The 21,652-nt window shown below is 55.4% G+C and overlaps 1 protein-coding gene across 22 annotated transcripts in view; it reads left to right on the top strand.

Moving 5' to 3' along the window:
- Nucleotides 1–21,652, top strand: part of RALGPS1 (Ral GEF with PH domain and SH3 binding motif 1) — a 302,499-nt gene that overhangs the window by 265,760 nt on the left and 15,087 nt on the right. For 13 of the 22 annotated variants that reach the window (XM_069582375.1, XM_069582374.1, XM_069582376.1 and 10 more), the window contains one exon: nucleotides 8,154–8,280. In XM_069582375.1, the coding sequence (XP_069438476.1) occupies nucleotides 8,154–8,280 (127 nt within the window). Of the gene's footprint in view, nucleotides 1–8,153; nucleotides 8,281–9,514; nucleotides 9,673–11,796; nucleotides 11,849–21,652 lie in introns of all 22 variants that reach the window. The other 9 variants (XM_069582364.1, XM_069582362.1, XM_069582357.1 and 6 more) reach the window with 2 other exon arrangements.

Here is a 21,652-nt window from a genome sequence, read left to right as displayed (position 1 = left end):
CTTCCTCAGGTTTCCCCTAGCGCCTGACTTCTGAACTAACTGCTTGAGCTCCTTCCCCACCATGGGCCACCCGCCCCCCCCCCCCCACTTCCCCTGGTTCCCAGAGAGTGGCGCAGGGCCCAGGTCCTGCTCACGGGCTCTCTCACCTGCAAAGCGGGCCGCCTCCGAGTACCCACCTTCTGGGTGGCAGCACCACACACAGCCAGAGACCAGGCCCGCAGAGCTCAATTATCACTGTTATTAATGCTAGGAGACCACTGGTTCCAACCACGGGGAGGAGCCAGGCGAGATGACCTTTACAAAATACTTACTGAGCCCGGGGTGGGAGCCAGAGTGACTCAGGCATCGAGACTGTGATCCTGCGTACAGGCAGCTGATAAACAAGCCGCATTCCACCCTCCGCACGGATTCACTTATTGAGCAATACGTACAAAACAGAAACAAAGCCGGGTGCTTCCACGCTGCCCTTCCTCCCCGCGGCAGCTACACGGGACAGAACTTGCTTTCATCCCTGTGCTTTGAGCAGAAGTTCTTCACGGGGTGCCCATCAGAATCACCCAAAGAGCAGCACCCCTGACCCATCTGAGATCAGCAGAACTAGACCCTCCTGGGTTGGGCCCAGGAAACTCCGTTTCTCACACACCCTCCAGATGCTTCTGATACAAACATGGCCTGGTTAAGAATGACAGTCTCAGAGAGGCTGACAGCAACGTGGAACCCCTCACAGGAAAGTGCAGGCGTACACAAAGCTTAGCCGCAGTCCTTGCTGGCTCCCATGGACCCTCCCAGGGTTGGCGAAGTCCAGGACACGACTCTCTGACGTCAGCGTCATGGGTTGGTCTGTCGGAGCCCCAGTTCTTGAGATGATGCCACATGCAGGCTGGAATTGGGACCTCAGACAGCGCCCCCTCTTCTTATCAAATTAGGTCTTCTGGATCCCCCTGTTCAGCCCGAGCCTGAGCTCTCTGTCTCAGTGGAGGAGGGTTTTACTCCCATTCAGGTCTGAGTGGGCAAATGACAGAACAGAAGCTGAAATCAACACATGAGAAGCTTTATTCAGTGGCCGAAGAATGGAGAAAAGGCAACTAAATTAACAGAGTAAAGACACAAGGATGAGCAGTGGGGCTGATAATGGGGAGGCAGATGCCTTAGTCTACCGGGGGGAGGGATGGGGCTTTTTCAAGGGAGTAGAGTGCCACCCCCTTTCTATTCTTTGGTCCTTAATGTCCAGCCTTGGCCACCAGTGGATGTGTCATTTAATATGCTAATGTAGTCAGATGGAGGTACAAGGAGACTCAGAGTCTGTTGGAAATCACATTCATCGCCATCTTGGGCCCAGCTGGTTCCACCTGGTTTTTTCTTTGTGTGTGTGTGCGGTTTCCTTTCCTATCTCTGGACCCTTTAACTTAAAGATTTATATCCAATCCTGCTAGAGGTGGGAGAGTTGAGAAATTTTAAGCAAGGACACTTCTGCTAACAGTGGAGGTTGATGGGTTTTGTTTTCTTAATTTTATTTATTTGACTTTGCTAGGTATCTTCTTTGGGGCATGTGGGATCTAGTTCCCCAGCCAGGGATAGAACTCAGACCCTCTGCATTGGGAGCATGGAGTTTTAGCTCTCAGGAAGTCCTGGTTGATGGGTTTTGAGCAAAGACCTGGAGCATCTCTGACAGCACTATCTCCTGCCACCTAGCCAGGTGGCCTAGGCAACCAGGCAGAAGGGAGCCCACTGACCAAGACCCCATCGTACAGCCCCCAGTTCCTGGCACAGGGTGGGGAAGGATAGTCCTGGATTCTAGCACAGCCCCTAGCACAGCACCTGGTACAGAGAAAGTGTCCACTCGGTTTTCAAATTTCATTTCAAATCATGAAACCTTTCTACAAAGAGAATATCTATGGTACCTCCCACCCATATTTAACAGAAGTGAACATTTTGCCATATTTGCTTTATATCTCCTAAAATGTTTACAGATAGATTACACCCCATCCTTTCCCTTTCTTCCGTATGGAGGTATCTACTGTCCCCATACCATTTTGTGTTTTTCCTGTGTGGATTTTTGTATTTTACTACGTGTATACCTATATATGGGCTTCCCAGATAGCGCTAGTGGTAAAGAACCCGCCTGCCAATGCAGGAGACATAAGAGGCGCGAGTTCATTCCCTGGGTTGGGAAGACCCCCTAGAGGATGGCATGGCAACCCACTCCAGTAGTCTTGCCTGGAGAATCCCCGTGGACAGAGGAGTCTGGGGGTCTATAGCCCATAGGGTCCCACAGAGTTGGACATGACTGAAGCAACTTAGCATGCGCACATACATACAAAAATGTATACTAGTTTTTAAAAATATTACACAAGTGGCATCGTGCCATTCACCTAGACATTCGTCTGCAACTCGCTCTGCCTGCTGACCCTATGTTTCTGGCATATGCGTTGTATCCATGTGGATACCTGCAGATCCAATTTCTTCCTTTCTTCCTGCTCTGCAGAATTTGTTGAATGAATGCACTGCAGCTCCCTTATCCATTTCTCTAACCGAGGGGCATGCAGGTTGTTTCCACTTGGAACGTCCTTGGAAAGGAAATGTGTCCCCCTTGTGCAAGGATGCACGTTTCCTGAAGGCAGACATCCAGAACTGGAATCCTGGGTCATGGTGATTCCGTGAAGGCATCTTTACTCAGCATTGCTAATTGCTTTCAAGTATTTGACACGAAAATGAGCCCTTAATTAGCATTCACATTTGATATTGTCAGGCTAATCTTTTTTTTTTTTTTTTTACAATCTAGTGAGTTGAAAGTGTATCTCAGTTTTACTATAATTTGCATTCCCATGATTACCAGTGAGGTTAAGACATCTTTCCATATAGTTATTGGTCATTGAGGCCATTTCCTCTTTTGTGAATTTCCGATTTGTTTCCTTTGCCCATTTTCTTGGGGTGTAGTTTGTCTCTTTCTTACTGGTATTTGAAGTTCTCTGTAAATCGGAACTTTGATGGTGATGTGGATGACACATTCCTTCTCTCAGACTACACCTTGCCATCTAATGTTGCTTTTCCTGTCTTTTGTTTATTGGCTTGATTTGGTACAGAAATGTTTAACCAAATTTTTTCATTTTTAAAATTTATTTTTTAATTGGAGGAAAATTGCTTTACAATGTTGTGTTGCTGCCAAACAACAGCACAAATCAGCCATGATTATACATATATCCCCTTCCTTTTGAGCCTCTCTCCCCTCATTTTTTTTTCCTTGAAGTTTTATGCCTTTTGTTTCTTTCCTTTCCCCAAGGTCATAAGGATTGTCTCCTTTTTCTTTCCAGTAGTTTTGCATTTTCATATATATATATATCATTAATCTACTTGCATAGTGTAAGGTAGGAGGACTCAATAATTTCATCTTTCTCCACATGGAACCTAATGGTTCTAGACCCATGTACTGAAAAGACCCTGTCTTCCCTTTAGCTTGTAATGCCACCGCCACCATGAAGAAGTCTAGACTCTCACTTGTGATTCACTGAACGGTTTCTCTGTCCATGCACCGACACTAGACTGTTTGAGTTACTTTTGTCTTACGTTTTGGTCTGATAACTGGTAGGACAAGTCCTGCGCTGTTCTTCTCAAAATTTGTTGTGACTACTTTGTCACAGAATTTGTCTTCAGAATTTTAAGATCAGCCGAAATGACCAAGTATAATAGGATTTGAGCACCATGCCCCTGACAGTTTCAGGCTTTTCACTCATCAGACTTTCATGAATCTGTATGATGGTTGGATCTGAGAAGTTCAGACTGGCTGCAGTGGCAGCCCACTCCAGTACTCTTGCCTGGAGAATCCCACGGACGGAGGAGCCTGGTAGGCTGCAGTCCATGGTGTCGCAAAGAGTCGGGCACGACTGAGCGACTTCACTTTCGCTTTTCACTTTCATGCACTGGAGAAGGAAATGGCAACCCACTCCAGTGTTCTTGCCTGGAGAATCCCAGGAACAGGGGAGCCTGGTGGGCTGCCGTCTATGGGGTCGCACAGAGTCGGACACGACTGAAGCGACTTAGCAGCAGCAGCGGACTGGCTGCAGGAAGAAGAGAAAGTGTGGTAGCTCAGACCAGTCAGGGACAAGAGAGAGGGACAGGGAGGGGGTGTACAAAACCTAGGGGTCTTGGCGATTGTGTGTGCCGAGTAAGAAGAGATGGTGAAACAGTGAGAGACTTTATTTTGGGGGTCTCCAAAATCACTGCAGATGGTAACTACAGCCATGAAATTAAAAGATGCTTGCTCCTTGGAAGAAAAGTTATGACTAACCTAGACAGCATATCAAAGAGCAGAGACATTACTTTACCAACAAAGGTCCCTCTAGTCAAAGCTATGGTTTTTCCAGTAGTCATGTATGGATGTGAGAGTTGAACTATAAAGAAAGCTGAGCACTGAAGAATTGATGCTTTTGAACTGTGGTGTTGGAGAAGACTCTTGAGAGTCCCTTGGACTGCAAGGAGATCCTACCAGTCTGTCCTAAAGGAGGTCAGTCCTGAATATTCATTGGAAGGACTGGTGCTGAAGCTGAAATTCCAGTACTTTGGCCACTTGATGTGAAGAACCAACTCATTTGAAAGGACCCTGATGCTGGGAAAGATTGAAGTCGGGAGGAGAAGGGGGTGACAGAGGATAAGATGTTTGGATGGCATCGCCAAAGCGATGGACAAGAGTTGGAGTAAGCGCCAGGAGTTGGTGATGGACAGGGAAGCCTGGCGTGGCGCATTCCATGGAATTGCAGAGTCAGACACAACTGAGTGACTGAACTGAACTGAACTGAGTAAGAAGAGAAAAGGCAAGTCACAGTCTTGGGGAAGCAAGATGACTGCTCCTTCCAGGCCAGGTGACTGAGTGGCCAGCAGGGCCTCCAGCCAAGGCTGGAAATACAGAAAGAGGGTTCAAGTTCAACCTTGGCTGAACTTAAGATATCTTGGAGAAGATTCTTGAGAGTCCCTTGGATTGCAAGGAGATCCAACCAGTCCATTCTAAAGGAGATCAGTCCTGGGTGTTCTTTGGAAGGAATGATGCTAAAGCTGAAACTCCAATACTTTGGCCACCTCATGCGAAGAGTTGACTCATTGGAAAAGACCCTGATGCTAGGAGGGATTGGGGGCAGGAGGAGAAGGGGACGACAGAGGATGAGATGGCTTGATGGCATCACCCACTCGATGGACATGAGTTTGAGTAAACTCCAGGAGTTGGTGATGGACAGGGAGGCCTGGCGTGCTGCGATTCGTGGGGTCGCAAAGAGTCAGACATGACTGAGCGACTGAACTGAACTGAACCGAACTGAGGAAAGTTCAGATGAAGGGATCAAGCCGACAGAAGAAAATGCAGGTCTCAGGCTCAAAAAAAAAAAAAAAAAAAAAAAAGAGGTTGGCTGGAGACTTCCCTGATGGTCCAGTGGCTAAGACTCCTCAGGCTCACCATTCAGGGTTTGACCCCTGGTCAGGGAACTAACTTCCACATGCCTGCAACTAAAGATCCTACATGCCACAATGAAAACCCAGTGCAGCCAAGTAACTAAATAAATATTTAAAAAATAAGTAACTGTTGTGCATATCCATAAGCTCCCTTGCTCTTTAATACAAACAACAACAACAAAAAAGGATGGCAGTAAAGGTTTAAGAGTCATCAGCCAACCTGCTGAATTAAATCAGAACCAGGAGCCAAAGAGGGAGGCTTGTGTAGACAATACCAGCCACTGGGGAATAAGGAACCCATGGAGGAGGCTTAGTGACAGCAATCGAAGAGGCTCAGGGAGAAGCAGACGTGAGTGACATCACAGGCACCCAGGAAGCAGAGGCTTACGAGGAGCGATCACCTGTATCAGCTGCCAAGGGCACTGGTGAGGAAGCCAATGAATGCGCGACGATTTGGCCTAAAGGAGGTCAATGGAAATGTCATTAGGAAATAGAAACCAGATTTAGTGACTTGAGGAGTGAGTGAGGGAGCGGCAGCGGAGTAGGGGGCAGGCTGGTTTTTGAGGAAGTGTGGCGCCTGGGAGGAGAGCCGGGCCAGGGAACCTTCTTTGGCAGAAGGTGAGAAATTAAGAGTGTAAGCATAAACTGGGGAATGGACCAGGCAGGAGAAGGGGAAGCAGTGCAGTGGACTCTCGGAGGGAACAGAAGGTTGGGGCAGAGGTCCCTGTTCCCTGGGGGCCTGGCAGGAAGCCTGGTATCACCGGAGGTGCAACCAAACCCAACAGGCACAGTGTTCTCATGGCAGGAGAGTGGCAGCATTTTGGAGAGGGTCTGATAGTTGTGCAGGGCGCTGAAGGAGGGGTTGACACCTGGAAATAGTTGTTGAAGGGAACAGCGGAGACCTAGTGCAGGGCTTGGTGGTGGGGCCTCAGGGAAGTGACGGAGAGGATGTGGGGGTCAGGGAGTGGGATGTGGAGGAGGCACAGAGGGGTGGGACGGTCTCTGGGAGTGGGAGTTCAGAGCCCGAGATTTTCGTGAGTTCTTTGCCTCGGGAACCCTCCGAAGTGCCAGAAGCTGGACTTCCCATAGTGGACAGGCTGGGGACAAGGGTCGTTGGTGTGGATGCCAAAATAAGAATGAGCCAAGCATGCTGGAGGACCCAGGGACCCTCAGGTCACTAGTGGGTCTGCAGCATCTTGTGGTGGAGGATCGGGAGCCCTGGGTGGACCTCTGGCCTCACAGGCCCTCCAGGATGTTCCCCAGCACAGCCAGGCAGTAACCCCCTGGTTTGCCCCACATTCACTGTGCTCCGCAGGAAGTAACCGAGCCCCTTTGCGGAAACCCTGGCTCTCAGCTATCATCTGGGGTCACCTCCCTTTGACATAGGTTGGGACCTGGGGCTCTTTACTTCAGTGTTTGCACCTGGACAAACATCTCCTGAGAAGCAGATACAAAGAAACTATGAGGAACTAAAAATAACTGCAGGCATATGCAATTGGAGCAAATTTCAAACAAAATCCAGCGGCCACTTCTGAGGTGCCTGGAGCAGGGTACTGCGCGTGATCCCTCTGTGCAGCACCACCAGGGGGCGGGCAGACCACCTAGGCTGCCCCTCTGGCCTGACCCACTGATCTGCACCTGCCCTTACCCCATTTAAGGAACCAGATCGCCTCGCCACGGGGAGCAAGCAAGGGAACCTGTTATTTGTTTTCGCTCCCTTGTGAGTCTGATTAAAGCCTTGCCTGAATTCCTCGTCTAACCTCTTATCCGTTTCTGTTGATTCGAGTCCAAGAACCCAGCTTGGTAACACCTGAAGACCTCCCTTCCCAAATCACAACCGCAGAAACTGAAGAGACAACAGTGGTCTAGACCGCGCCCCACAGAAAATAGCTGTGAATGTGGCTCAGTGGGGTTTGTGACCCCAACCCCCTGGCTTTCATGACCTTGCATTGGCCCCATGACTGGGGCTGAGGAGGACAGGGTAACATAATCATAATAAAACCAGAGTGAGCTCTAACTGAAACTCTGCATATGTTACCCCAAGACCTCTCCCAGCCACCTGCAGGGTGAGTGCGTTGTTCCCAACTTTCAGATGAGGAAACTGAGACTCAGAGAGGAAGCACCTCATCCAAGGTCACCCAGGCAATAACGGACGGGCCTGGATGTCTGACACCCTGCCTGCGTGGCTATGCTCTCTCGCCCAGTTAATCCACCGTCCCCACTGAGCCCTGCACACATCCCTTTTGGCTGGACATGTGCTTCAGAAGAGAGTCTGGCCTTGGAAGGGCACAGAGGTATGGGCCCTGGACCTGGACTCAGAAGTCACACTATTGAGGCTCAACTCTGTCCCCCAGCGGGGTGGCCGTGGAGAAGTACCGCCCCAGGGGAAACAGGCCAGACTGCCGACCCCCGCCTCCACCCCTGCCCTGTCCATCCATGGCACTCTCCTCCACGTGAACAGAGGGGCTGTCAGGCCAGGGACGCTGTGCACAGCAGGATGCTGGCCATCCTGATGGCCTGTTGTCAGGCTTATTATGTGTATCACAGTGTGCCTGGCAGCTGGGGGTGAGGGGTCAGGGTCTCGTGAGTAGACAGCTACAGGGCTTGAGGAGCCTTGCCCGCTCCTGTCAGCCAAGCCAGGGGTCTCCCCGCAAACCCAGCCCACCTCCCCTGAGCCTCCCCAGGCCCTCACCTCACTCTCTGTGCTCTGTTCACAGGCCCGTCCAGTGGCTCCAGTTCCGCAAGGTTCAGCCGGCGGCCCACCTGTCCGGACGCCTCTGTGGCCGGCAGCCTCCCCACACCCCCGGTCCCAAGACACAGGAAGAGCCACAGCCTGGGCAACAAGTGGGTAACCGCAAGAACCCCTGACATCGGGGTCGGGGTGGGACTGAGCATGGGGCGGGGCCGAAGAGCTGCTAGGGATGCCAGCCCATCCGGGCCTCCCCTGCCCGTCTGGGAGCTGCTGATGGGCGCTCTTGGTCTCCCGGGCTGGTGCTCCCTCCTCAGGCTGGCATGGGCTCAGGAAGGGCAGGGGTGGCCGTGGCTGCATGGCCCGTGTACTGATGACAGGTCTCCGGGGCTCAGCAGCTGATGGAGGAGGTGTGCAGGGAAGGGCGGGGAGGCAGTGGTGGGCTTCTAGCTGGTTTGCCCAAACTTGGATAGTGCCTCCACGTAGAAAGAAAACCCCAGAGTCCAGGAAACACCGTGACAGTCCTCCAGGGAGCATGTAATATCTCATGGCACCTGTGTGTCATGGCTCAGCATCTCCACTTGCTGAAAGTTGCAGAAAGCCTGCAGTGCCCAGAGCCTGCTGCAGGTTCCCCCGGCTCCACGGGGCTGGCCAGCTGGGGGACATGTGTGGTCCTTAGCGTGGGTGGGCAGCTGTGCGCTTGTCCCCAGGGGGTTGGGCACAGATCCCTGAGCAGTTGGGTCCCTTCTGCCCTGTCCCTCCCTCTCTCCTTCTCTCTGTTCCTTCCTTCCTTTCGTCCTCCTACCGTTAAGGACACAAGCCTCAGCCAGCCCAGGCTAGCCCTGGAGGAGAAAAGGCTTGCTTCTCTGAGAGTTCGGGGCTTGCTCGGTGCTGGATACACTGGCACGTGCCCGCCCAGCATCCTCTCACTGGGCCCCTTCAGGCCTCCGGAGTAGCTGCGTGATCCGTGTTGTAAGAATGAGGCCCGGAGGTCTGACAGGGGAAGCACCTGGCGGTGGTGGGTAAGGCTGGAGCAAGGACTTGGACCAGGTGTACGACTCCAGATGCAGACGTGCTGACCACAGAGTCAGCCATCTTTTGGCTTGTTCGGCTCCATCACTCAAAAGCACCATCTGCTCACCTGAGCCTCACAGTCATCCTGGGAGTCAGGCAGGGCGAGGGCATGAGTCTCCGTTTGCCAGAGAAACTGAGGCTCAGAAGAATGATGTGACTTGCCCAAGGTCACGCATGGGGAGATAGGACCACGGTTCTGGGTGAAGGTCTTTGTCCTGCAGCGGCGCCGTTCTGCTCAGGCCCCTGGGGCAGGTGGAACCACGGTTGCTCTGTAGATAAGGAGCTGTGCCTTCTTTCTTCCTTTCCATTTTCCAGTATGATGTGTCAGTTGAGTGTAGTTGAGAGTAAAAGCGCGACATTCCCGTCGGAAAAAGCGAGGCACCTGCTGGACGACAGTGTCCTAGAGCCCCGCAGCCCCCGCAGGGGCCTCGCCCTCGCCTCCTCCTCCGCCGTCACCAACGGACTCTCCCTCGGTAAGCGTCCCCGGCCTGCACACGACAGCGGGTGGGCCATGGCCCGGCGTGTCTGTGTCTGTCTCCGTCATTGCAGTGCCTGGGGGCCCCGCACCCCCCCGCAGAGAGGGCTCCCCGCAGGCGTCGCCAGAGCCAAAGAGGCCTTTGCTTCCCGGTCTCAAAGGCTTCACAAAGGGCCTTGGGTCCTCATCCTGCCAGTGGCCCTGAGAGGGGCAAGAAACGGGGGACGGACACGTACCTGAGACCCACCGTCCTTGGCAGGCGACTGCCAAAGCCTGCTGGCTGCTGCCCCCGTGGGGCTCCATCCCTGGGGAGCTACAAACCCTGGCCCGCAGGGCAAAGGAGGAGACGCTGCCTGGGGACGGCAGCAAGGCGGCCCCGGGGTGCTCGCCATGCGCTTGTCTTCATACCAAGAAGCCAAAGTAAGGGAGGATGAGAAATTGACCTTCTGGGATGAAAATGTATGTCTGAACTCCATCCAGAGATGGTGCTTATATCAATAGAAAGACAGAGGCTGAGCTGCTGGGGCCGGGGGGGGCGGTGTCGGACCTCCGGGTGGCAGTGAGCTCTGGTCACAGGCCCGCTGCCTGTGGAGTCCAGGCCGCCATCAGACAGGTGTACTCTCCACCGGCTGTCCTTCCAGTGTGCCGTGCTTCTGTAGTCTGTGTGTCTGTGTGTCTGTCTTAACAGGGAGCCCTCCCGGAGCTGGCAGCAGGCTAGACAGAGGCCAGTAGGGCGGAGGGCCCCCAGCGCGTGGGAGGGAAGAGGAGGTATGGGCAGGAAAATCGTGCAGGAATCTCGCGTCCCGTGAAATGGGGCCAATCTCTGAGGCAGTGTCGCCGCGAGGGGGCACCTGGCTCCCACTTCCTAGAAAGTGTGTGACAAGCAAGGCCCGTGTCTGCTGTCCGTCCAGGGAGGAGATCCTTCTCCTTGGACCCGGTCAGGGGTTTCCGCCAGCTGGGGACTGTGTAGCCCGAGGTTCCTAGGTGGGCCTGGGGAGAAGAGTTCAGGGTCTGTGAGTTGGGGAAAGGCTGGATTAAACCAGGGTGGCAGGTCTCATCCCAGAGACTGGACCATGCTGATGGGCATCGTGGGTCTCCCAGGAGGCAGCTGAGCCCAAAGGTTCCCACACTGTCTGGGCCGGAACCCTCCTCCTTGGAGAATCCCATGGGATGGGGTTCTGAACCTCCCTGGGAAATGCTGGCCCGAGAACATTGGGCTGGGCAGCAGAACAGCTCTTTTACATCCAGGAAACTTTCTGAGCTGTGCCTGAGCCCAAGCTTGCTATTCCTGAGACAGAAAACCAAGTCAGATGCTGTGCTGTCCCGCGTCCAGGCGGGAGATCCCCAGATGCTGCGGCTCTCGGCTCCTCCACTCCGAACACTCAGAGGTTTTTCTGTTTGGAGCTGGGGCCTGGGAGCTCGCTGCCTGTGTGCCTGTGCCCTGCTTGAGGCTGAACTAGTCCTTGTGTCCTGGAACTGCCAGGGGGCCTGGGACCCCCCTCTTTCTCCCCACTCCCACTGCCTGGCCGTGGTGCCAGCGAGACAGCCCAGGCAGAGAGGGCAGAACCCAGGCGCCTCCAAGGAAAGTCTCTCTGCTTCCTTGTGGCCGAAGCTGGGCCTTGGTGAGTCCCAGTCAGCCCTGGGGGGGCAGGCCATGGGAAAGCTGAGCCCTCTGCGTGCACACTGCCCCAGGCTCTGAAAGGGCGCTCCGTGGGGGCCTCTGTCCAGTGCTAGGTAGCTGCTCCGTGGCCCGTGTTTAGTCCAGTCCTGACCTTTGGAGGGAGGAGTGGTCATCTGGCCCCTAGAGGGCAGTGGTGGAGCCTGTGGAAGACAGAGACCTAAGGTCCTGACCCCAGGGGACTGGTGTGCTGGCAGCCGCAGCGTTAGGAGGGCAGGGAGGGGAGAGGAGGGCCCACCTGGGAGCCGTGGGATGGGGTGGGCTGAGTGTGAGACAGAGCAGCAGCAGAGCAGAGCCCGAGCCACACTGACACCCCTGGGCTCAGGCGGTGTCCCTCTGGCACGTCTGTGCAGCTCAGGGCCTGGGCCCGGTGGAGAAGAGGCCGCTCTGGTGGCCCCGCTCCTGTGAGGCCGCCCCGCTCACTGATCTGTGTTCCTTTTCCAGGCAGTAGTGAGAGCTCAGAGTTTAGTGAAGAGATGTCTTCAGGGCTGGAAAGGTGAGTGTGGCCTGGGCTGGGCCTCCCTCCCCAGGGAGTCGCTCGGGGTTGCCCAGGGAGCTGGAGACCAGCCCCACCCTCCTCACCCAGCCTGTCGGGGGCTTCCCCGTGGCTCCACAGGTCAGCGCAGCCCAGGGGCAGGGAGGCCGCCTGTACAGGATGGGCGTGGGGTGGGGGTCCCGCCCCCTGCTCTGGCAGGGCCCCCTCATCCTCGGGTCCAGAGTCGTCCCAGGAGCCTCTCCCTCAGGCCGAGCTGCCAAGGAGACCTCTAAGCACAGATTCGGTCTGAGATGCAGGTTCTCGAAAGCAGAAGCCTGAGAAATGGGTCTGGAGATGGACACGTGGCTCCGCCTGGTGGGGTCTGAGGGCATTGCACCCCTGTGGCCTCTGGCTGACACCCACCGTCCTGGGCGCTGGGGAGCCAAGGGGTCTCTGCCCAAGGTTCCCTGCAGCCAGTCCGTCCGCCCCAGGAAGTCCTCCCCGTGCCTCCCTCCTCCACGTGCTGGCACTTTCTCTGTGCCAGGCACCAGGTGGGCTCTGGGAAGACAGGGACCCTGTGAACAGGGAGCTCCCGCAACCTCGGTGCCGCCGACAGTGAAGGGCATCATGGGGACTCAAGTTCTTGCGGGAGCAGGGGGCATCCAGTGACACAGAGGTAGGCTTGCATCGTCCTGGAAAGTAGCCCCTCCTCTAGCCTGTGTACACAGGGGCCTGCATGCACAGACAGGCACAAACAGGCACACCCTCACAGTTATCCACACCCACACCCACGCCCCTCCCGTGGTGCTCAGCCCCACAATCGTAAATGGTCAGAGAGGAGGTGCAGCTCCCTGGCTGGGGGGCACAGGGCAGAGGGACGGGGTACCGGGGCCGTGAGCTTTGCTGAGTGCTCCCCATGTGCAGTCCCTAAGCCCTCCGCACGGGGGTTAGCTGTAAGATGTCCCCGTTTCATATCTGTGGACAGCAAGGTGCAGACAGGTGGCGTGGTCCTGCCTCACCCGCCCCTGCGGGGGAGAGCTGACCCACGTCCACCTCCTCCAACTGCAGGACCCACCTGGTCATCACCATGCCTCATCCAGAGCCTCTGTGACACTGCAGGGACTGGCCCCACGTCCGTCAGCCTGTCTGTCTGTCTTGGTGATACCCTAGGTGGGTGGCTGGGTGGGGGGAGATGACATCCTGAGCCCTCGGAGCTCCTCTTTCTGTCCCGCCCCAGGCCTCCTGGAGGGACATTTGCTGGGCTCTGATTTGGGGAGCATAGGCCCCCTCTCTGTGGGCCTGCTGCCCTCTCTCTGCCCACCCCAGTAGGGGGGCAAGAGCCAGACAGATAGCAGGCAGACATCAGATCTGACTGGCGGAAGTTTGACTCTTCTCAGCGCCAGTCAGGGGATTCCTGGGGCAACCCAGCGTCTGTCTCCCCAACCGCACATGGCCAACGAGGCGACAGTGATCCTGAATAGCACCCAGACCTGGACCGCTCATGGCTCATTCATCCCTTCGGTCGTTCACCCGTTCACGCATTCATTCCTTTGTTTACTCATCCATTCAATCATTCACTCATTCACTCCTCCATTCATTCATTCATCCGCTCATCCATTCACTCGTTCACTCACTCCTCCATTCCTCCATCCATTCACTCACTCATTCACTCCTCCACTCATTCATTCATCCACTCATCCATTCACTCATTCACTCATTCACTCCTCCATTCCTCCACTCATTCATTCATCCACTCATCCATTCACTCATTCACTCATTCACTCCTCCATTCCTCCATTCACTCATTCATTCGCTCATCCATTCGCTCACTCATTCACTCCTCTATTCCTTCCTTCATTCATTCAAAGCTGTTTGGTCTCTGAGGGTGGCAGACACGGTTCCTGCTGAGCCCCCACGACTGAGATGGGAGCTGCCAGGGAGGAAGGAGGTGAGAGAATGCCCGCCTCAGGGGCACAGTGCTGTGTTCCACTCAGAGGGGAACTCCGCACGCTTTGGTGTTTCGCTTCTTTCCCTTCCACTTGGGATTTAGCGGTAGGTTCAACTCAGAGCAGTGGATTGACTCTGCGCCTGAGTGTCTCTAATGGGTCATTTTGGAGCGCTCCCTGGCAAGCACTGTCACCCCCGCGGCCCCCTGGGCAGATGCTCAGCCTGGCTCCGGGGCCCTCAGAACAGCACCCCACCCCTGTTTCTCATCTCCTTGGGACAGTCCGGCCCCTCCTTCCGAGGGGAACAGGAGACCACCTGCTCTGGAGACTCAAGGCAGCCCTGACAATCCCGACACCAGATGCCCCCCACCCCCGTGGCCCAGCCTCCGGCCTCCACTGCTGTCCTGCACTGGCCTCTTTTCATGTCCCCCAGAAAGAGTCCACTCCCTCAAAAGCATGTGAGCATTCGAGACTTTCTTGAAGACCCCACAGGAGAGCTGGAGAGGCTTTACCTCACCTTCGAAATCTTTGCAAAACATTGCTCTTTCTCTCACAGTGCAGTGACCACATGTTCCCCTGGGCTCTGCCTACCTGGAGCCCAACCCACCAGACCCCTCTCCACCCTGGCCTCCCCCATGCCACTTTGCTCCTGTTCATTGAAGGGGAGCGGATTCCCTCTTCCCCAGGAGCCAGGTCTCACTCTTCCTTGGCCCAGAGGCCAGCAGGTGCATCCACAGAGCCTCCCCTCCTGACCCCCACCTGCTGTTCCCCACAGATGCTGTAAGAATGCACTCTCCCTGCATCCTTATATCTGCATGAGAAGATGGTGACCTTGGAACCAGAGATGAGGGTGCAGGAGAAGGCTGGGCCGCAGGGGAAGAGGTCCTAATACTCCAGTCCCCAGAGGCAAGGCAGGGGCCGGGGGGGAAGCACCTTGCCCCACAGCCCTGAAACTTATAGGGTACAACCTTCAATTCACTTGCCCAACAGTCCCCCAACCCTAGTGACAAACTTGGCCTTGGCCAGGGAGACACATGGAAGCAGATGCAAGGATGCGTGGCAGGGAGGCCCAGGCCAGTGATCCCCACCACCACCAGTACATACCCCTCCATTGGTCTGAGGCCACATCAGTCAGCCTGGAGGCCATGTGAACAGACAGGCAGGATGGTTCTTGTTGTCTGGCTAAGGGGGCGGTCATGTGGCCCATCTTGTGAGTTTGTCTCCCCGGGTTGGGTCACACTCCTGGATATTTCAGCCTCAGGGCCCCAAGGTGCCTTTGGGTGATCCTCTGCAGTCCAGAGCTTGAACTGAAGTGGCCAGTCTTAAAGAGCAGGCCCGTGGAGCCTCCAATATCCTGGGGACCCTCCGGGCTGCTCTCTGTGGGAGTGGGCCAGGTGTGGCCACTGGGTCCTGTTCCTGCTGGGCCTGTGGAGTGGAGGTTCAAGGGTCACTTCCGAGCTCCGCTCACCTCCTGTCCCTCATCCAGCTCAGCCTCAGCGAGTCACAGGCTTGGGGAGAGACTGGAAGAAATGGGAGCCTGCAAGTGGCCAGACCCTGGGCGGTGTGGGTCATTTCTTAGCTCTCAGAGACCCCCAAAGACCCTCCCCTATCGTCAGGGCCCAGAATGAGGACAGAGTGGTGGTCCTGGCTCAGGGACCTCCGGGGAACCAGAGGCCAGAGAGTCATTGGGGAGGGGGCAAGCGTGGGACCCCCCTCACGTCCCCGACCTGCTGTCCTCTCACCTTGGGCATCCTGGGAGTGGCACAAAGGCGAGAGAGCCCCGCATCACCTCTGCCTTCCCAGGGAGGGAGGGGGCGGCCCTGGAAGGCATTTTCAGTGCTGCGAGTCCTTGATGAATTTGAAACATAGGGGCTGTGGACATTGCCCCAGGCTGGCCTCGAGCCAACCTCAGCCTCCTCACAAAGGGGAAAGGGAGTGGGATTGTTAGGCAGGCCTGTCTGGGAAGGGGTAACAGCTGCTTCTTTGTGCCTGATAGAACAAGAGTATCAGCCCAGGAGTTAAACATTTTAAGTGAGGCTTTTAGAGAAAGCAGAGTGGATGACAGGGATGAACACGTGTGTGTGTGTGTGCATGTGTGTGTGCGTGTGCGTGTGTGTGTGTATGAAGTGCATGGGATCATTCATCTTGGTTATCTCTGCTTATAGTTATTGAGTGTGTGTGTGTGTGTGAGTGTGCGTGCGTGTGTGTGTGTGTGTGAAGTGCATGGGATCATTCATCTTGGTTATCTCTGTAGAGTTATTGAGTGTGTATGTGTGTGTGAGAGTGTGTGTGTGTGCATGTGTGTGTGTGTGTGTGTGAAGTGCATGGGATCATTCATCTTGGTTATCTCTGCTTGTAGAGTTATTGAGTGAGTGTGTGTGTGTGAGTGTGTGTGCGTGTGTGTGTGTGTGTGTGTGTGTGTGTGTGTGTGTGTGTGAAGTGCATGGGGTCATTCATCTTGGCTATCCCTGCTTGTAGAGTTATTGAGTGAGTTTCTTTATTTTCTTTTCCTGTAGTCTCCAAATTTTCTACAAGTGGTAAATGTTTCTCTTTCACCCAGGAAAAAATAACATTTAGCTTTTTAAAAACAGGACATAATCAGAAAGGCTTACGGGTCACCTTGTAAGGGGTAAAATAGGAAAGCAGGTCACAAAGTTCATTACAAAATACTCAGCCTCCTGTCTCCTCTAGCCTGTGAGGAAGAGCCTTCTCATGGGACGAACTGGCCAAAATACGGGTGGTGGAAAGCCTGGGAGGCAGAGGGACCCGTGGAGGAAGCCCCCTCTGGTGGGAGAGGGAAAGGGAGCAGGAGGGGAAAGTGCACCGCCCTGTGCCCCCTGCCCTGCCCCGCCCCCGCCCCGCCCTCCCAAACCCCGCCTTCTGGGGGAGAGGGAGGCTGCAGCAGGGGGATGGTCACAGCTCACAGCCAGGGTGGGAGATAGATTTGGTTGACTCGCCAGGTGCACAGAGGGTCGGGAAGAGGACATGATGGCAAAGTCTAGTAGGGGGAATCAAGTCAGACGGCAGGTTCAGGGGTGACTTCTGTAGAGATGATGGCTCAGTAGAAGTCCAAAGACACCGAGTGAAAAGAACTACAGTGGGCCCTCAAAGGCGGGGGTCGAGGGACCTGAGGAGGTTGCAAGGCCTGAGCCATGTCCTGGAAGGAGAGGTGGCCCAGCGATGCTGAGCATCCCTGAGTCTCTGCAGGAGTGGTAGGGTCCGCGATGAACCTGGTCTCTGGAGTTCTGGGTGTGCCTCTGCAGGGGGAGGTCATGGTGGCTTCTGGATGTTGTCAGCCGTGTTGGGGAGGGGGGACGCTGAGGTCAGGGCTGCTTGCGCTTGTGGTGACCTTGGGCACGTCTCTCAACCTCTCTGAGCCTTGGATTCCCCCAACTCTACAGGGAGGATGCTCACAGGAAGATCTGGGTATGTAGGTGCAGTTGCTCCGTTCAGGGAACTTACTTTGAGATGTGTATGAACTTAACTCGGTAGGAACCTCTTGCCAGAAAGCAAGCGATACTGGAGTCTAAGACTGGGTAGGGGGAAGAGAGAGTCCCCCATGTGGCAGTTCAGTCATCCTGGGATGGATGGACTGCAGTGAAGGTAGGTGTCCACATGCCTGCCGGACTCCAGGGTGAGCGAACTGTGGGGAAGGCACTTGTAAGAGGGGGCTGTCGACACTTGGGCCCACAGGTGCTCTGGGGTGTAGACGAGATTCGATAATGCAGATTCTGCCCTGTACTCTCTTTCGCCTCTGAAATCTCCCGGCATCCTCTGGGAGGCCCCAGGAAAATGGAATCATGGCAGCAGAGCCCCAGGCCTGCCACTCCCAAGGCAGAGCCTTTGAAAACAGTCCTCTCCCTCCTGGAGAAGGTTAGGAGGCTCTGGCAGATGCCCTGGGATGGGCCAGGGTTCAGGGGTGCCTCTTGGGCCCCAAACTCTGCCACGTGTTGGGAGAGGGAGGCAAGGTTCTGGGGGGTGATCCTGGAGGCGAGGGGTTCACTTCAACTGAAGTGCAAGCGTGAGAGTGATGTTTTCAGGATGACTCTCACCAAGGGCCTCGCTGCCCCACCCCCACCCCACCCCATCCCCCTGTGGCTGAGGCCCAGGAGCCCCCACCCCGGGCTCGTGTCCCTCACTTGCCCACCCCTCAGTCTGGTTTCCCAGGCCCATCCCGCTCTGTGCCTCCATCCTGCTGCTCTGCCTTGGGTGGCAGCCCAGCTGGGTGATGGGCCAAGCTTCTGATTTTGGTTCCCCCCGAAGGCGCCATCGCTTGCCTTGCTCTCAGTGTCAGGCACTGAAGTCTGGCAAGTGAGACTCCACCCAGGAGCTTAGGCTCCTCTGGGAGAGAAGAGTGGCAGAGTCCTTGACCTTTTGATTGACCCTGTCCTTGGGCCCTGCCAGCTAGCTGCCACGGCTTCCCAGGTAGCTGAGAAATCTCTGCCCATGACCTCTGTGTCCAGCACCTACAGCCCCTCAGGGTCGGGACCTGCAAGGTGGGCAGGCCCCTTCCTCCATCTCATGTTACTCTTCTCTGTGCATATCTACTGTGCTCTCCGCTGTGTCTGCAGCCCAGATTTCTAGACCTCTCAGCTCGCATTGGGGATGCCTCTTAGCATCCAAGTTTACATGTTAGAGCTTCACCGAGCTGCAGAGCCTGACTGTCAGCCTCTCCTATCTGATTCCTCATTGCCAGAGATAAAACCTGATTGACCTGGCTTGGATCAGGGGTTGTTCTGTCCCCTTACTTAAGCATCCAGTACAAATACAGCTCCTAGGGACCCACTCAGTGGATCAGGGACACTACCCAGAGAAGAATGTGACTCCTAGGCAGCAAAAGTCCTTTAATAAAAGCTGCTGGAAGGGATGTCCTAGGGCCCAGAGGACTAAGCCTGGGCAACAAGTGGGTGACCGTGTGAGCCCCCGACACCGGGGTCAGAGCTGGACCGAGCATGGGGAGGGGGCTGAAGAGCGCTGGGGATGTCAGCCCACCCAGGCCTCCCCTGCCCATCTGGGAGCTGCTGATGGGCGTTCTTGGTCTCCCAAGCTGGTGCCCCCTCCTCAGGCAGGCACGGGCTCAGGAAGGGCGGGGGTGGCCATGGCTGCGTGGCCCGTGTACTGGTGATGGGTCTCTGGGGCTCAGCAGCTGATGGAGGAGGCATGCAGGGAAGGGCAGGGAGGCAGTTGTGGGCTTTAGCTGGTTTGCCCAAGCTCGGTTAGTGCCTCCTTGTGGAAAGAAAATCCCAGGGGCCGCGGGACACTGTGATCATCATCAAGGGAGCATGAGGTATCTCATGGTGCCTGTGTGTCGGGGCTCAGCATCTCTGCTTGGTGAGAGTTGCAGAAAGCCTGCAGAGCAGAGAGCCTGCTGCAGGTTCCCGCCAGGGGGCTGACAGCTGGGGGACATGTGTGGTCCTTAGCATGGCTGAGCACTCAGGAAGGCAGCTTCCTGCCTGCAGATGAGGATGAGTCATTAGGAAGTGGCCAGGGCCAAGCTCCGGCCCAGTGGGCAAGGGTTTGCTGGTGCAGGTCGACACTGCTGATGAACAGCATCATCTGGACCCTTCCACGGGAACCCTTGACCAGGGTCTCTGTGTTTGTAAGACAGAATTAGGGAGGTGGTGTGCTACTTCTGCTAAGACAAGATTACTGAGGCCTCAGTGTGATTATTACCCAAGGCTCCTCCCTGCTCCCCATTCCTGGACCAGCAACAGGGACTCAGAGCTTTATGAAATTTAACCCCTGAGATACCTACCACCTAATATGTGTTGAGGGAAAGCTGCCTTTCAGACCTGTCTCGGCCGCTCTGAACTCTCAGAATACTCTTGGTCCAGGCAGGCCCCTGGCTGCTTCCACCTCATTGGCACCTCCCATCTTTCTCTTCCCAGTGTTGTGATCTTGGGCAAGTTACTCCACCTCTCTAAGCTTCAGAATCCTTATCTATAAGGCAGGGAGAAGAACAGTGCTGTGATAAAACAGGATAACGACCCAGGACTGCTTAGCACCTGGTACTCACCATCCCATCATCACCATCATCCCATCATCTTTATCCTCCTTCTCTTCATCATCATCTTCTTGAACACCTTTGGGACTGAGGTTCTGCTTGATTGCGAGCCCACATCTTCCCCCAACCAAACTTCTCATGAGGAAGGTGGTCAACTGCAGGCCTCCACCCCACCAAGATCTGTCCCCAGGAGGGGCCTGTAGAATGGCCTTCCTAGGATGCATTCTGTTCAGCCACTTGTTCCCAGCGTGCTGCTGGAAAAGGTGTCTGTAATTCTAGAGTTGGGAGCTCCCCGTGTCAGTTGGAGAAGTCCCATGATTTCTGGAGTTCACCAGATACCACTGCCCTCTTGTTTTGCATTTTCTGGTCCTGAACATTCAAATAACATTCTCAGAGCAGGGATGTGATCAGATGGTCTGGTTCCAGTGGCTGAAGATCCTGGCTCTTCTGTACTAGGCCTAGCCAGAGCCAACCCACCTGCCACAGCCCTCCTCCAGCCTGGCGAGGCTTGCCTTGGGCGGAAAGGTCAGCCACCACCCTGCCTCTAGTCTCCTAAAAGCTGGCCTTGGCAAAAAGTCATCATTCCACTGCCCTTCAAGGCCAGGGTCATTCCCCAGGCTCCAGGCGGAGTGGGCTCTGACTCCCACCCCCACCCCAGCCCCCTGACTTGGAGCAGCTCTACTGACAGGGGCACTCGGCTTCCTGTGGGAAAGACATCCTCCCTTTGTAAGCACATGTGTCCCCATCCCTAATGACAGGCCAGGAGGTGGCTTCCCCTCCTGGAGCCCCAGTTTCCTCATCTAAGACAGGGTGAGAACAGTGCCCCCTCCCCCCACGGAACTGGGAGGAGCAGCATATGAGAGCACTCAGCCATCTCATGGTAAGCAGGCGCTCGGTGGCAGCTGCTCTTAAGTGCCAGGCAGCCCAGACCACCAGGGGAAGACTCTGTCGGGGGGTCCAATGGACCTGGGAGGTGGCCCCAACCCCAGGAGACCCGGGGTCTAAGAATCTGTGCTCATCCCGCCTCACAGACACTGACCGAGCCCGTTGACTGTGCGCTGTGGCAGAAACCTGTAAGAAGGCCAGGGAGCCACCCACAGGCTGCTGGCTCCAAACACGGGCCCAGTCCTCCTGGCACACTCCCCCAAATGTGACAACTCAGCCTGGCTCCCACCCTAAGCAGTGTGGAAGGAGCCTGGAGAGTTGGTCACACCTGAGTTCAAACCCTGGCTTTGAATGTGCCTCGGTTCAGTGTCTTCACATAACAGCCTCAGGTCCCCGTTCAGCGATGCTAAAACAAAGCTCCCATGAGATAATCAATGGCCTGATGCGCCGGAGCGGTCACTCACTAGTGACTCTCCCATGAGCCACCCCAGTGACCCCTGGCATCCCTGCACATCCTGCCAGTCCACTGCACTCTGGGTCACTCACTCCTTCAGGAAGAAAAGGAGAAAAGACTGCTTAGAAGGCTAGACTGGTTGGAAGATGCAGGTCTTAAAGTGGAAAGAAAAGTGAAGTCGCTCAGTCATGTCCAACTCTTTGTGACTCCATGGACTGCAGCCTTGGGCTCCTCCATCCATGGGAGGACAGAAGTCTTAAAGCTCTCTATCAATGGTCAGTCCTGCCAGCCACGGATTGTCTCACAAAAGGGGAGAGAAGGCGGCAGCGCCCACCACCACGTGGCCCTGTCTTGGAACAGTCCACTGTTATACATTTTCCTGGGATGCCGGGAGCAAAGATTCATAAGAAGAAATGTGGAGAAGGGGACAGAGGATCCAGCTCTGCAAGGGGAGGCTCCATTCTTAACTCCAGAGAGATCAGAGCTCAGAGCAGGAATGCACATCAAACCAGGAGGCATCCTCTGGGCCCAGGAAT

This window comes from Ovis canadensis, chromosome 3 (genome assembly GCF_042477335.2).
Source record: "Ovis canadensis isolate MfBH-ARS-UI-01 breed Bighorn chromosome 3, ARS-UI_OviCan_v2, whole genome shotgun sequence".
In the NCBI taxonomy this organism is placed as follows: Eukaryota; Metazoa; Chordata; class Mammalia; order Artiodactyla; family Bovidae; genus Ovis; species Ovis canadensis.
Note: the sequence above shows the minus strand (reverse complement) of the source record. Positions and strands in the feature narration are given on the sequence as shown.